The 14,790-nt window shown below is 46.5% G+C and overlaps 1 protein-coding gene across 1 annotated transcript in view; it reads right to left on the bottom strand.

The window, feature by feature from the left end:
• Positions 1–14,790, bottom strand: part of Fig4 (FIG4 phosphoinositide 5-phosphatase) — a 115,795-nt gene that overhangs the window by 19,746 nt on the left and 81,259 nt on the right. Inside the window, exons 19-22 of the mRNA XM_059272502.1 lie at positions 14,310–14,393; positions 12,727–12,922; positions 11,422–11,504; positions 8,116–8,202 (exon numbers count right to left, since the gene is read on the bottom strand). Of these exons, the coding sequence (XP_059128485.1) occupies positions 8,116–8,202; positions 11,422–11,504; positions 12,727–12,922; positions 14,310–14,393 (450 nt within the window). The remainder of the gene's footprint in view (positions 1–8,115; positions 8,203–11,421; positions 11,505–12,726; positions 12,923–14,309; positions 14,394–14,790) is intronic.

The following is a 14,790-nucleotide window of genomic DNA, read 5'->3' as shown; positions in this document are numbered from 1 at the left end:
GATCACTAGATCAGTTTTCTTAACTCTATTTTATTATAAAAAAATAAATTCAGTTGAGCACACTAACTTTATTTGGCTAAATTACTTTCTGCTTTCAAACCATACAATGTAGGAATAAGCAATTTAGCTATTTATCTTCTGGAATAAGGCTCAACATTTTATTTTATAAGAACAAATACATTATTCTGAAGTATGATGCTTTAAAAGCTTCAATTTGTTTTATTTTGACATTAAGTAATGGGTTTCTAACAATTATAAAACATAAAACAAAATGGCTGAGAAAGTCATGGGACCCGACCCCTAGACAAAGAACTACAGGCAACCAAGGAATTCTGAGAGAGGAAGAACTAGTCTTTTGCGGGGATGACCCCCCTAATTGGTTACCCAACACCAAGTGCTCAGCCCTGAAATCACACACACACAAGCAACACTAAACTGACTCAGCAGGTCATATTCATATAGTTATGCATACATATGTAATGGGGGAATGTCTTTGATTATGTGTTGCTCTGATTGGTTGATAAATAATGTTGTTTGGCCTATGGAATGGCAGCTTAGAGGCAGGCGGGAAATTCAAAGGGAGAGACAGGAAGAAGGCGAGAGAGATACTAGCCAGCCGCCCATGGAGCAATGTGTAATGGGACACAGGTAAAGCCACAGAACATGTGGGGATATATAGATTAATAGTTATGGGCTAATTTAAGATATAAAAGCTAGCTAACTGCTGGGTGGTGGTGGCGCACGCCTTTAATCCCAGCACTCGGGAGGCAGAGGCAGGCGGATCTTTGTGAGTTCGAGGCCAGCCTGGTCTCCAAAGAGAGTTCCAGGAAAGGTGCAAAGCTACACAGAGAAACCCTGTCTCAAAAAAAAAAAAAAAAAAAGCTAGTTAGAAAAAGGCTTGAGCCATGGCCATGCAGTTATAATTAATATAAGCCTCTGTGTGTTTACTTGGGTCTGAGCAGCTGCGGGACTGGTGGGTAAGAGAGATTTGTTCCAACTGTCGGCTGACACAGGAAAACTTCAGCTACACATATGTAACAATATTAATTAAAGAAAAAGAATCCATGAGTTTGCATGGATAACACTGAAGGCATTGGAGGGAAAAGGGCAAAGGGAGTAATTACTGTAATTAAATTACAATTTAAAATGATATTTTAAAAAAAGAAAGTCAACCTAGTCTCAATTCCCTTTTCTTTACAGACAAAAACAGCATACCTTTTGTTCAGACATTTGTGGGTTTAATTGGCATTCTCTATTCACACAAAAGTACAGAAACTATAAACTGGCTCAGGAGTCACAAAGGAATAGAAAACATCTCCATTCCATCCCACTGAGATCAAATCGTAACACATGCCTTTTAATCTAGAAGGCGAAATGCTCTATGGATCTGGAAACAGGAAAATGTAAACTGGGAATTATGGTTCTATTCTATGCAGACTGCTCACAGGACTTTAGGAACTGGTTACAATAAGAAAAGAATTCCATCATTAAGAGCCTCAACAATTTGGTAGCAGTGGGAAATAAAAAATCAGAAAGTTTGTGGCCCATTTTACCCCATCCCACCAATGGAATGTATGAGTTAACTAATAACTATAACAATTTATCCACTGAGAACAATCACGAGACACCAGCTGAGTCTAAAAGGGAAGATAAACCACAGTAAAATTAAAGCTAATGAACATGGTTCACTGTCTTACCATACATTTCAGTTTGTTTATCTTGGCATTTCTCCCTCACCTGTGATTGTGTATAATATCCCCAAAGGGGTAAAACTACTCATAGCCAGGCACTATCCAGACTGTAGCTAACACCTACTATTCATCAGGTACCGTGCTGGGGACTGGGGTTACACACCGGACGAACTTGCTCTCAGACAACTTAGTCTTTCCTACTTGCTCCAGAACTAGCCTGCCACATGTAGTGTCAATTTACTGACTTTCTGTCCTTATAAAAATGGGACAATAGCTAGAAGCATAGCTTTAACTATGAAAACTGGTTTCTGGTGTTACCCCACAGGCTTCCTTATGAGAGCATAAGGAAAAAGGAGTAATAACATTCAAATATTAAACATGGGAAATTACATAATAAGAAGAGACTTGCTGGTGAATTTTAAATATAATTAGGACTTAGTGGGGTTTGTGCTTTTTAAAAAGGCATGCATAAAGCTCCCAGGAATGCTGAGTCACAGTTAAAACAGCACAGCCATGTGTACATGTAAAATGAATGTATGTTATTGTCTTCAGCCCACATTTTCTCTTAACTGGAAAGACTTTCCCTTCGAGCTGGAAGAAATCAAGGCCACAAGCACATCATACCTGGACACTTGTCTATTTGAACAAAGGGAATGGGTATCAGAAAGACACGGTGACACAGTCACCCCATCTGCCCCAAATCATTCCACACACCCACCACATACAAAACAACAGTTAACCATCTGTTGTAGAATATTATTTGAAGGTGTGTTACTTTTGTTTATGTTGCATTTGTTCTGTGAAGCTGTGTTACTTTGCCTGTCTAAAACACCTGATGGTCTAATAAAGAACTGAACAGCCAATAGTGAGGCAGAAGAAAGGATAGGCGGGGCTGGCAGGCATGGATAATTAAGAGAAGGAGTAATCTGGAAAGACGGAGAAAAGGAGAAGTAACCAGAGAAGGTGGACTCCAGGGGCTAGCCACCTAGCTACACAGCCAGCAATGGAATAAGAAAGAAAGGTATACAGGAATAGAGAAAGATAAAAGCCAAGAGGCAAAAGACAGACAGGAATAATTTAAGAAAAGCTGGCAAGAAGTAAGCCAAGCTATGGCCGAGCATTTATAACTAAGAATAAGCCTCCATGTGTGATTAATTTGAGAGCTGGGTGGTGGGCCCCCAAAAGAGCAAAAACAACAACAACATCCACTCAACTAAGAAAAGAACAAAAGGTTAAACCATCTCAGATGTGGTTCTTATATACAAAGCTAAAAACCCCACAGTAATATCCCTTATGTGGCCTTTTCAGATATCTAACTCTGCTCTCCTAGTGCCTAGGTAAAAAGACAGTGTTTTATAGTTCCCAAATACACCTAAAATCATAAGTTCTTTATCAGTAACAGCAAGATTTTTTTCACTTTAATGTGATCACAGACCCCTAGGAAAAAAAATAAAAAACATCTATTTACCCCCTAGGTCTTTTAAGAGAAAAGCAAGAAACAGTTTTTAAATTCAAGTATAGGAAAATCTCCTAAATTCCCGAGTCCCTTTAAGGCTTTTTTGGGGGTGCAAGCATGTCCTTTGGATGTCTGTTACTTGTGGAAGCTCACCAACTTAGCCCCAGATTTGCACCTACCATTTCCTAGCTGTCCTGGCAACACATGGCCTTATCTTGTCAACTGTGCTATGAAACTGCAGGTGCCCTGAGCTACATGGGATGGCAGACACCTGTGATCCCAGCCTCTGGGAGGCTGACGCAGGAAGCTCACAAGTTGGTGGCTAGCCTGGGGTACAAGACTGAGACTCGTAACAGCAGACTCTTGTCCTCTTGCATACTCTAGGGCCATTTAGCCCCCACCCTTGGCACTGGAGACAAAACCTAGTGCCCAGTGCATGCTGGGAGGTGCTGCACCTGAACTGGAATCATCAGTATTTCCCTTTGTTTTGAGATAGGGTCTCACCAAGTTACATGGGCTGCCCTGATCTCACTGTAGTTCAGGCTGGCCCTGATCTCACTGTAGTGCAGGCTGGCCCTGAGCTTGTAATTCTCTTGTGCAGCCTCCCTAGCAGCCAGGATTACTGGCCTATGCCACCAGACCCTGCTCCTCTTCTCTACATCATGTGCCATACCCCACTGCACTGCTCTCCTTGTCCTGATACATCCATTAGGTCTGTTGTTTATCCCTGATTCAAATCCACTCTCTACACCGTCTCTCAAGTGACCTTTCTAAAATGCAAATATCAGCGAGCACACCACTCTCTTGATTACAATCCAGCTTTGAAAGGAAAGGTCACGGTGCCTCACCTGGTCTCTTCTAATCTTGTCCCCACAGGTGTGTGTCTCCTGCCCTCGCTACCTTCTCACATTAGATGCACAGAATCCCTTCTGGGTTGTCCTATGGTCCAGATGTGGCTTGAACCCGAACCCCCCCAAACCCCACCACACACACACACACAATGGCTCACATGCTGGAGCCTGATTCCCAGGTGTGGTGATATCCTGGATTCTCAATGTGGCCTTGAGGTGGTGAACTCTAGGGGCGGGGCCCAGTGGAGGGGCGGGGCCCAGTGGAGGGGCGGGGCCCAGTGGAGGGGCGGGGCCCAGTGGAGGGGCGGGGCCCAGTGGAGGAGCGGCGGGATGAATGATTTTGTAGTGAGTTTTAACATGAAGAGTGAGCCTGGCCCTTCCCTGGTCTCTCAGTTCCTGTGTCACCACGTGAACTCTCTCACTTCCTGTCACTGTGGCGTCTGCCGTGAGCCCCTCCCCAGATCCAGACAGCTGCTGATGCCACGTTCCTGCGTCTCCAGAACTGTGAGTTAATAACACACTTTTCCCAAAGTCTGCTGCCTCGGACATTTTGTTACACCAGCACCACAGGGACTAAGACAGGCCTCTAAAAACAGTGTACAGGCGAGAGGTCAAGACCACTGGAGACCTCCTACAAACCTGTGAAGGACGTGTTTATGGTAGATCCTATTCCTCAAACAGGAGAGCCAATACACAGACTTTTAAAGTATTGGGCATTTTACAAACCTTAAAAGTTAGTAACAGGAGTGGCAACAGTTAGACCTCTGAGGCATTAACAAATTCATCTTGTTTAAATAAATTCATCTAGCCTCCCAACAGTAGTGGGCACTATTGCAGGGAATGGTCACATGAAGACACACTACTCTGCCGTCTCACTTCTCAGCGTTATCATTTTGACAACTGTCTGCTCGTCCCCGCCTCCCACCAGTCAACTCCTGGGACCTAACAGGAATGCATTTCCCAAAGCTTCCAATTACTATGTCTGTGAATCCACCACACTTTATTTTGTACTTAAATGAGGAAACAGAGCTAATTTTTTTTTTTAATTCACGTAGTTCAACATGTGTGAGGCACCTGGAATGTTGAGGATTGCTGTGAGTTTGAGGCTATTTCAGCCTATATTGACCTCTAAGAAAGCTTATTCTATAGAGTAAGACTGTCTCAAAAAAGACACCTACACACACACTAAATAAAATGTAATAATTTTTTTCAGTGTACTCCCAAGCTATTCACCTATTTTTAATATTTTTAATTTGTTCTTTGTGAATTTCATACATACATATGATGTATTTTGATTATATTTTCTCCCCATTGTCCCCTACCAACTCTTCCTGGATCATCCCCTGTTCATGTTCCTCTGCCAATTTCACATTCATTCTCTCTCTCAGTTTTTATTAGTGGAAATACATTTAACATTTGCAACTGTAATTTCTCTCCTGTTTAGAAAATGAAAGCTGGTAGGCCTCAGAACTTCAGGAAAATCTGGGGGACGATGAAGTACCTGGGGATGAGCAGACACAGAGGCACGTGACCGTTAAACAAGCTTGTCATCGTTTCAAACGTACGGACACCTAAGCTGCAGAAGAGGAGGCTTCGAGGGCCTCCTCACAGAAGCCGTTTCTGCTGGTTTGGGCATAGCTCTGCAGATCTAAAAATGAAGCGTTGACATTTTAAGAACCTGGTTACAGAGTTCCAGTTTAAAGGGCACACACACACCCTCTCCGAAAACACGAGTGGCAGTTGCCATGACAGCATAAGGCAGCACCTACCCCGCCTTTGTCATGCTGCTGAAGATGCTGTACGAAAACATACTCATGGCAGACTCTTGACGGATTAAGTGGGAAAGGTTAAGATACATTCCTAGCCACGTGGGTTTCACCTGTGCCTGGACTCAGGAGAGCAAAGGCTGGTACATTAGTAAGTAATAGCTAAGCAGGTTCAAAGCAAGACCAGCAACATATCTAAGATTGAAAAGCAAGGGAAATGCGTTGCTCTCTTCCCTTCCTCATCATCGTCTGAGAAGCTGCATCTTACTACTTTAATGGAATGGTCGACTGGGACCCCACGACTGAGCTATCCAAGTCCTGTTCCACCAGCATCCTGACATCCTTTTGTTCTTTGTCCCGTCGATTTCAACTCAGACTTCCATGTTAAGCAGCTGTAGTGAGGAAGAGTGGTTTCTAAGTGAGTTTACCTCCTTCTCCTGCCTCAAAAACGAAGAATAAGAAAGGATGCTGACGGGAGGAAGAAGGGGGACAGGGCACCTCCAGGGGTGCGACGGCACTGTCGCACGCTCCTCCTCTCCAGTCAACCACCCACGCCCCGCAGGGAAACCAAGCACTCAGGACCCTTCCTCTCCAGTCAACCACCCACGCCCTGCAGGGAAACCAAGCACTCAGTACCCTTCCTCTCTCGTCAACCACCCACGCCCTGCAGGGAAACCAAGCACTCAGTACCCTTCCTCTCTCGTCAACCACCCACGCCCTGCAGGGAAACCAAGCACTCAGTACCCTTCCTCTCCAGTCAACCACCCACGCCCTGCAGGGAAACCAAGCACTCAGTACCCTTCCTCTCCAGTCAACCACCCACGCCCTGCAGGGAAACCAAGCACTCAGTACCCTTCCTCTCTCGTCAACCACCCACGCCCTGCAGGGAAACCAAGCACTCAGTACCCTTCCTCTCTCGTCAACCACCCACGCCCTGCAGGGAAACCAAGCACTCAGTACCCTTCCTCTCCAGTCAACCACCCACGCCCTGCAGGGAAACCAAGCACTCAGTACCCTTCCTCTCCAGTCAACCACCCACGCCCTGCAGGGAAACCAAGCACTCAGTACCCGTCCTCTCCAGTCAACCACCCACGCCCTGCAGGGAAACCAAGCACTCAGTACCCTTCCTCTCCAGTCAACCACCCACGCCCTGCATGGAAACCAAGCACTCAGCACCTACCAAACAAACAACACGTTGACGGAACTGATCACATTGGTTTAAGACAGGGAAATGAACATCTCCTAAATGTCAACAGTGCCAGACACTGGCCTAGACACCGCCCACACGACCCCACTGGAATCCTCCAGTGGCCCATCTTAGAGAAGAAACTCAACAGAGTGTGTCTATCTGGGAACCTCTCCCGGTCACAACCCCATGCTTTGTCCTGATAAAGAAGATGACGTACGGATGACCACGATGGCACCTTACTGCACACTTGCTCCAGACACCGTGTGAGGGATGCTGGCTCCCTCCCGGCCACCCTCCTCGGCAGCAGGTGCTCTGCCTTCGCAGATGAGGTACCTGAGTCACGTGGTGTTTTAGATGTACGTTCAAGGTAACAACCCAGCAGGTGGTGCGACTTGAATACAGTTCTGTCTACTAAATTTACTAAACTCCCGTTTATCGTCCACCAAGTTATTAGCAATGATAGGGTCACGGAGCAAGAGGAGCCTAACCCGCCCATGCTCTGGAGTAGTGGTTCAAAACCTGTGGGCTGCAGCCCCTTCAGAGGCTGCAAATCAGATATTTACATTACAGTTCAGAGTGGTAGCAGAATTACAGTTGGGAAGTAGCAATGACATGATTTTATGGTTGGGGTCACCACAGCATAAGGAACTGTATTAAAGGGTCGCAGCATTAGGAAGTTGAGAACTACTGCTCTGGAGGGTCTTGTGGTAGACCCGAAGTCTCCCAGGTCAGGGTAGAGTTCATGGAGGGAAGCCAAGGGGTGTGGTTTAAGGCTGCTCCGTCCTTTCCGCCACCCCCACAACTGTCCCCAAGACAGTTTTCAGTAAAGAAAGTAGCAGGAAGAATGCTTAAGTGTGTCAAATTATACTAGGCTGGTGACAAGACTGGATATTTTCCCTAACGAGTCACCAAACACACGCTCCGTGAGTGGCACGGACACAGAGATTTTCTAAAGATGTAATATAAGGCCAGTGGGTAAAGGCGTTCGCCACCAAGCCTGATGACCTGAATTCAATCTCTGGGACCCATACGGTGGAAGGAGAGAGCTGACTCCTCCAAGTTGTCCTCTGACCTCCGCAACATGTGTGTTGTGGTACACACACACACTACATAATAAACAAACGAAACTTTAAAAGTTTTCCAGGTTGTATGTAGTACTTACAATTTTATAACTCCGTCAGAGCACCTGGAACATGGCTGCTGGCCGCTCCTGTCCTGTTTATGTTGACTCTGCCCCAGCTGAACAAACCTACAAATTACAACAGACGAGTATAAGCTAAAGAAGGAAGCCCCTGCGTGACTCCAGGGGCTCACCCCAATCAGAGTGCACTTCCACAGCCATGGCGACACAACTGTGCATTTCCATTACCAAAGTGTGAAACTCTAGTTCCTCAGGCCCTAACGGTCCTCTCTTCTCTCACTCCCAAGTCTACTCCAGCTACTCCTAGGAAAAACCCTGTCAGTCAATAGAGGAAGGCGGATGGGCCGCCAGCGCCACATCACCCCGCCCCAGGAAGTCTGAGTGGCATTCACCTAACTCAGACTCCCGGCTGCAGGATGGCCCATTCCACACATGCCCCCCTCCCCTCAGAGATTCGGGTGGTCTGTTCTCCTGTTACCATGGGAGGTGACAAGGCAGGATCAAGGAGCTTGTTTCCTTTCTGTTTTTCTACCATCTAAAGTATTTTCCTTTGATGACTATGGATAATCTTATCATTTATTTTTCATAAGCTATTTGGAAGGTCAAGTGCTACAGGAGCAACAATTACGGGATTCTTACAGGGCTGCAGACAAGCTCCCTAGGGCCCGCTTTCATCTGACAGCGGGGAAGGAGAGAGAACAGCATGCAATATAAAGTTAAATTTCTCAGATAAATTACACAGTCACTAGCACGATAAAAATAAACCATTGTGGAGCTGGAGAGAAGGCTCGGTGGGTAGGAACATTGGGTTTTTCCAAAGATCTGGGTTTGGTTCTCAGAACCCATATGGCAGCTCACAACTGCCTATAACTTGAGTCCCAGGGGATCCCAATGCCCTCCTCTGGCCTCCTTGGGCACCAGGCTAGCATGTGGCACACACACACACATGCAGTCGAAGTTCCCACATACATAAAGGTAAAATTATTTAATAAATAAAGAAAAAACATTGTGGCCCATGTATGAGGCTTCATGGGATAGGAAGCGTCCAGATCTGTTGAGAGCAAAGCAAAGCCCCTGGAAAGGCGGGGAAAGGAAAGAGCAGGGCTCAGTGCTCAGTATTACCACACACTGAGTGATTCTGAGGGCCACAGCTCAATGCAAGAAGATCAGGCGGGAGGAAAGGAGGCAGGAGGGCAGGCCAGGCCAGGGCAAGCTGCACCCCTTTCCAGAGCTCTGTGGACCTGAGTCAGCTGCACCCCTTTCCAGAGCTCTGTGGACCTGAGTCAGCTGCACCCCTTTCCAGAGCTCTGTGGACCTGAGTCAGCTGCACCCCTATTCCAGTGCTCTGTGGACCTGAGTCAGCTGCCCCCCCCTCCAGTGCTCTGTGACCCCAAGTCAGCTGACTGGCAAGCCAGTACAGGACACATCACAGTGTGCACAAACCCCAGTGGGCACCAGTTTAAGGGTACAGACCCGGGGGTAGGAAGGCCAGGTGACAGTTTAGGACAGAACTACATGGGCTCGCTCAGTTCTGGCTCTCTGGATCCAAGGAGGCACCAAGATAGCTCTAGTGCCAGCCGGAACAGGAGTGGAGCCATGCAGTCCCTGGACATGTCTTGGCGGCCCCTGGCATAGCTACCCAGTACAAACTTCTGTAGTTTGGATGAAATGTCCTCTGCCAAAGGCCCATGCATGAAAAGTTTGTTCCCAGAGCAGGGCCACCGGTAGGGAGGTAGGTGGTGGGAATCTAAGGTATGGAGCTAGTCAGAGGTTTTACATCACTGGGGTATACGTCAAATGGAGCTGGGACCCTGGTTTTCCTCGTCTTTTTTGTGTCCCAGCCATGAGACGAACAATTCTGCCTCAGTATGTTCTCCCCACCATGATGTTTGGCTTTGCCACCAGCCCAGAAGCAGCAGGGTCGACTGACCACAGACTGACATCTCACTCCCGAAAGGGGACAAAATGAAGTAGACCTTAGAGTCTGAGCCAGTAAAGGCTCCAGGGGAAGTCATGTCTGAGGTAAAATCAAACCAAAACACAACGACAAAACAAAAAACAACCCACTTTTCTTTTTGTTTCAACTGAGTCAACATTCCAGTCCTCACCATGCAGACTCACACACTGCAAGAGGCCACAGCGCTCGGTCACTGCGCCCACCAGCCATCCTTCCAGGCCAGGCTGCTTAAGAGTGCACTGCAACATTTAGTCATGGGGTTCCACAGAGCGGGCAGGTAACAGCGCTTATGTGCCCAGGGGTGAGCAGGGATGGCTGTGTTCTAAATGACTGACTTGGCCCTTGGTCAGTCAGTGATACAGGTTTATAAAAGTGCCCAGGTACATAAATGAATTAATTACGTGGGGCTATGTTCCCATGGAACATACAAGTTATACTAGGTTCAGGAGATGCTCATGGTGGTCCTGCCAGGTTCTTGACATTTAAGGGTAAAGGATCCCCTAGAAGACCCGAGAACTCTACTTCCCTATACACACCTAATTTGTCACCATTTCAGGACATGCCTTTCGGTGATTCCCTCGTTCCAGTGAAATCTGGCTTAACCGCACCCCCTGAACTGGCACATTTCCTCAGCCGCTTCTCCCCATTAGCCACCCCAGGTGTACAGGGGAGGCAAAGTCTTTAAGCATCAAGATCCAGGATTCAGTTTCCGAGAGGGCACCTGATCACGAGAGCTGGGAAACGGAGCTGTGTATTCGCATCCAGCTTCAGCTGGACATGGGCAGTACTGGTGTGGAAATGTCCTGTAGCCTCTCCCATTGGGGGCAGCATCTCAAGCACGAGGTTCTCTAGCCCCCAGTACAAACCAGTGTTTCAGGTCTGCATCCGGGGCAGAGTCTATCTCCTATATCACTGTTTTCACCCTTGTGTTGGCTCATTTTCTCAACTTGACACACGCCACAGTCATCCGGGAAGAGGAAACTTCAACCAAGGAACTGCCTCCATCAGACTGGTCTGTGGGCAGTCTGTGGGGCATTTTCTTGATTGCTGACGGAAGTGGAGGGCCCAGCCTTCTGCAAACGCTGCTATTTCTGGGCAGGTGAACCTGAGCTGTGTAATAAGGCAGCTGAGTAAGTCCCTAAGCGGCGTTCCTCCACGGTCTCTGCTTCAGTTCCTGCCTTAAGTTCCTGCCTGAGTTCCTGCCCTGACTTCCCTCAAAGATAGACTCAGATGTGCAAGCCAAGAAAGCCCTCTCCATCTCATGTTAGTTTTGCTCAGTATTTATCACAGCAACAGAAAAGTTACAGTATACATCATAATAATCCCACATTTCATCATTCTTCTTTCCTTTCTGCGTGAAAGTCTCTCACCTGGCATAAATGGAGAAGTCTTCCTCTGACAGGGTATCAGAGAGGTTAATTCCATATACTTCTTTCATGGGCTGGACCACATTCTAGAGTTTTAAGAACAGGAATCGGTTAGAATCATCAGCTATTCTCCAGATATCTCCAGAGATGAAGAAAACAAGTCTAAGAATTTTACTACAAAAGCAATGACACATTTTTTTTTTTCATATTGCTCATTCAACTTCAGCTCATGGCTTTAGAAAATCTCTCTGTTGGGAGCAGTGGCTCATACCTATAATCCTGGCACTTGGGAGGCTGGGGCAGGAGGATTGCAGTGACTTTGAGGCTAACGTGGGTTACATAGAGAGTTCTAATACAGCATGGTATGGAGTGAGACCTTGTCTCAAAACAAAAGAAAACTACATCAACAAAAACCCAAACACACACAAAACTATGATTTCTGTTTCTTACTAAAATGATTTAGTTTAAGGTTTAAAAAAATACGCTACATAAACATGGCTGCTGTATCTACTGCAGGAGCTGGCAATTTCTTTTTTATTTTTCCTATCCAAGGACAGACAATAAATAGTCTAGACTTGGGGGATATATGGCCCCTGTTCCTACTACTCAACTTTAGCGTCTAATGTGAGTCACCACAGGCGGTGTAAGCGAGTAAGCTCAGCAGGTTTCCAACCTCACTGTTTTCACAAACAGCAGCAGGATGGATGAGGCCGATGTCAGTTCACTGTTGAGTTCTTACCGCATTGTGACTTTCAGCTATTGCTAGAAAGCAGTTTTCATCCAAGCTAGATTACCAGGTCCTCTGTGGCTCTGCCCACTTGTTTTCCTTACTATATTAGTAAACTGAATTGGACAGGACTCATGTCCCCTGGGGCCATTCAAAGGCAGGTCCAAACCCTGCATGCCAAGTGTCCGGCGGGGGAATAAACAGGCAGGTCCAAACCCTGCATGCCAAGTGCCCCACGGGGGAATAAACAGGCAGGTCCAAACCCTGCATGCCAAGTGTCCAGCAGGGGAATAAACAGGCACCAAGTGGATGCAATGCTCAAAGACAGACAAGAAGCTCTGAAAACTCCTGAGGAGGTAAGAAGTTCACCACGACAAAGAGGGGCAAAGCCCAGAGATTTCCAAGGTCAAAGCAGAAAGCAGCCGTCCTAAGGCTGTGCCTGGAGCACCGGATTAGAAAAGCGTGAGTGGGGGAAATGTGACATTTTCCTGCTCTCGGCCTTTTAAGTGAAAGCAGGATTTTAAAGATCACTTTCCAGAGCCTCGCTCGGGCTGGCTCGCACGTGCATCCTGCCCCCGCACCTCAGTCACTTTGGCACTGTCCCCGGGGTCGGTCATCTTCACGGGAGTGGAGCGCTGAGACACGGAGCCCTCATCTTCCCGGTCGGTGCCGGAGTCATCCTCAGAGCTGCTGGACACAGCCTCCTCGCTGGGGGGCGGCGGGGCGCTGGCCGCTGTTTTCCGCTGCAGGACGGCTTCCTCTCGGTTGCTTTTGTTTCTTTAAAAAAGACAGACGTGAGTGTGATGCCTCTTCAGGCTGCACCGTTAACCTCCACTGTGGATGGCCCACGTGGGCCCACGGCCACGTCCGAGTGAAACCCAAGAGCGCGTGAGACACTAGTGTCTGGACTCAAGTCGTGCTGAAGTGGAACGGTTAATACTTGTCTTACACACACTGGAATTGCCATAATTAAAAAGTAAGCCAAACTCGAGGAGGGCAGAGGCCTTCTCACTGCTTGGCTCCTGCACCTTCCTCTGGTGACTGAAATTGGGGTTTTCTACATTTCTAACTCAGTAAGGGACCATGCTGGGGACCGTGCTGGAGACCGTGCTGGCTTACAGAGCGGGATTTTACTGGCTGAACCACCTCCCACACCCCGTCACACTACCACTAAAATATTTCAATATATGTTGCTAAAAACACAGTCATACTTGGAAACATCTCAGGAAAGAAAAAAAGCAATGTCTCACCAGAGTTAGATACTGTAAAAAACAATTCCATTCTGACCTTTTCCAACTAAAACTTAAAGCCGACAGTATTTCTGTGCTACCCCCGTCCAGGTGGCTGGCTGCTTTTCTGTCCTGGGAACACCCTGGGTGAAAAATCCTCAACAAGCCCCTTCTTTAAAACTTCTCTTAACATCTGGTCAGGGCTGAATGCAAAGCCCTGGAAGGTTAGGAATTTAAGGCCCAGAAATGGTGCATCCAGAAAATGGTATACGACCCATGTGTAAATTACACATAGCTAAAATCCAATTGCACACCATCCTAAATACAATTGGGATAGTGTATCTACAGTCTTGCGGTGACTTCGGGTGCAAGTGGAGGAGCAATGTTACATTGTAACTAGGCAGGTCAACTAAGGTGAACTTAGGCCCAACACCACACACGTCTCCAGTCTCGCAGTGGGAAGATGTAAACATGGCGTGTTCCTGTCATGTTGTTATAGTAATTTCTTTCTGCAAATAATGTTTTTAGCCACACACAGGAAACTTATCAAGTTCTCAGTTAGAGCACACTTGAGTTTACATTTAGATGTCAACAAAAATCAATACAATAAGTAGTGATTTTAATTAAGTGTTCTATGTTGAGAAACAAAGAAAGCCAGGTTATTGATAGATCATCCGTCCCCATCCTTACACCATATGTTATGCTCCCAATTTAAAGTGATAAAATATACCGTGCTGCTGAGATTACCATAAATTCTATTTTCACAGTGGACATTTTAACGACCCCAGTGCGCTGCTACATGAGCTGCTGGTATACATGCAACAAACAGACTTTAAACTATGTGAGTTGACATTATTAGTTCTGATGGAAATACCACTGCAAGCGCTGCTATTTTACATGAATCTTTAAATTTTCATTCTATATGCAAATCTTACCCCAGTACAGATTTTCCGGTTTCATCTGGTTTTCGCACAGTAAATGGACTTGGATCGATGCCAACAGTCTTAGGCATAAAATCACTACAAAAAGATGAAAAAGGGTAAAATACTCTATAAATCACCATCTGTTCATACTCTCTGTTTTCTGCTACCTTGCCTCTGGATCTATACATATTCTAACACAAGTACTCATGAGCACTTCAGCTGACAGGGCTGCAAAAATCCCATGAACCAACAGCTCTGAGCGATGTCCATGGGACCATGGTGACTTCTCTCATAGCTGCAAGAGCCCAGGAGTTTTGAATGTAAAGTTGTGTTTGTTGGAAAGTGGTAACATCCAAGGCATGATGAGGGTGCATCCTACCTAGTTAAATATCACAACTAGTCCTCTGGTAAATAAACCAATGGCCAAACAGTAAGCCATTCAGGTCTCTATATACCGTATTTCTAAGCTAGATGGACTAAAGGAGGCAGACAA

Source organism: Peromyscus eremicus, chromosome 8b (assembly GCF_949786415.1).
Source record: "Peromyscus eremicus chromosome 8b, PerEre_H2_v1, whole genome shotgun sequence".
Taxonomy (NCBI): Eukaryota; Metazoa; Chordata; class Mammalia; order Rodentia; family Cricetidae; genus Peromyscus; species Peromyscus eremicus.
Note: the sequence above shows the minus strand (reverse complement) of the source record. Positions and strands in the feature narration are given on the sequence as shown.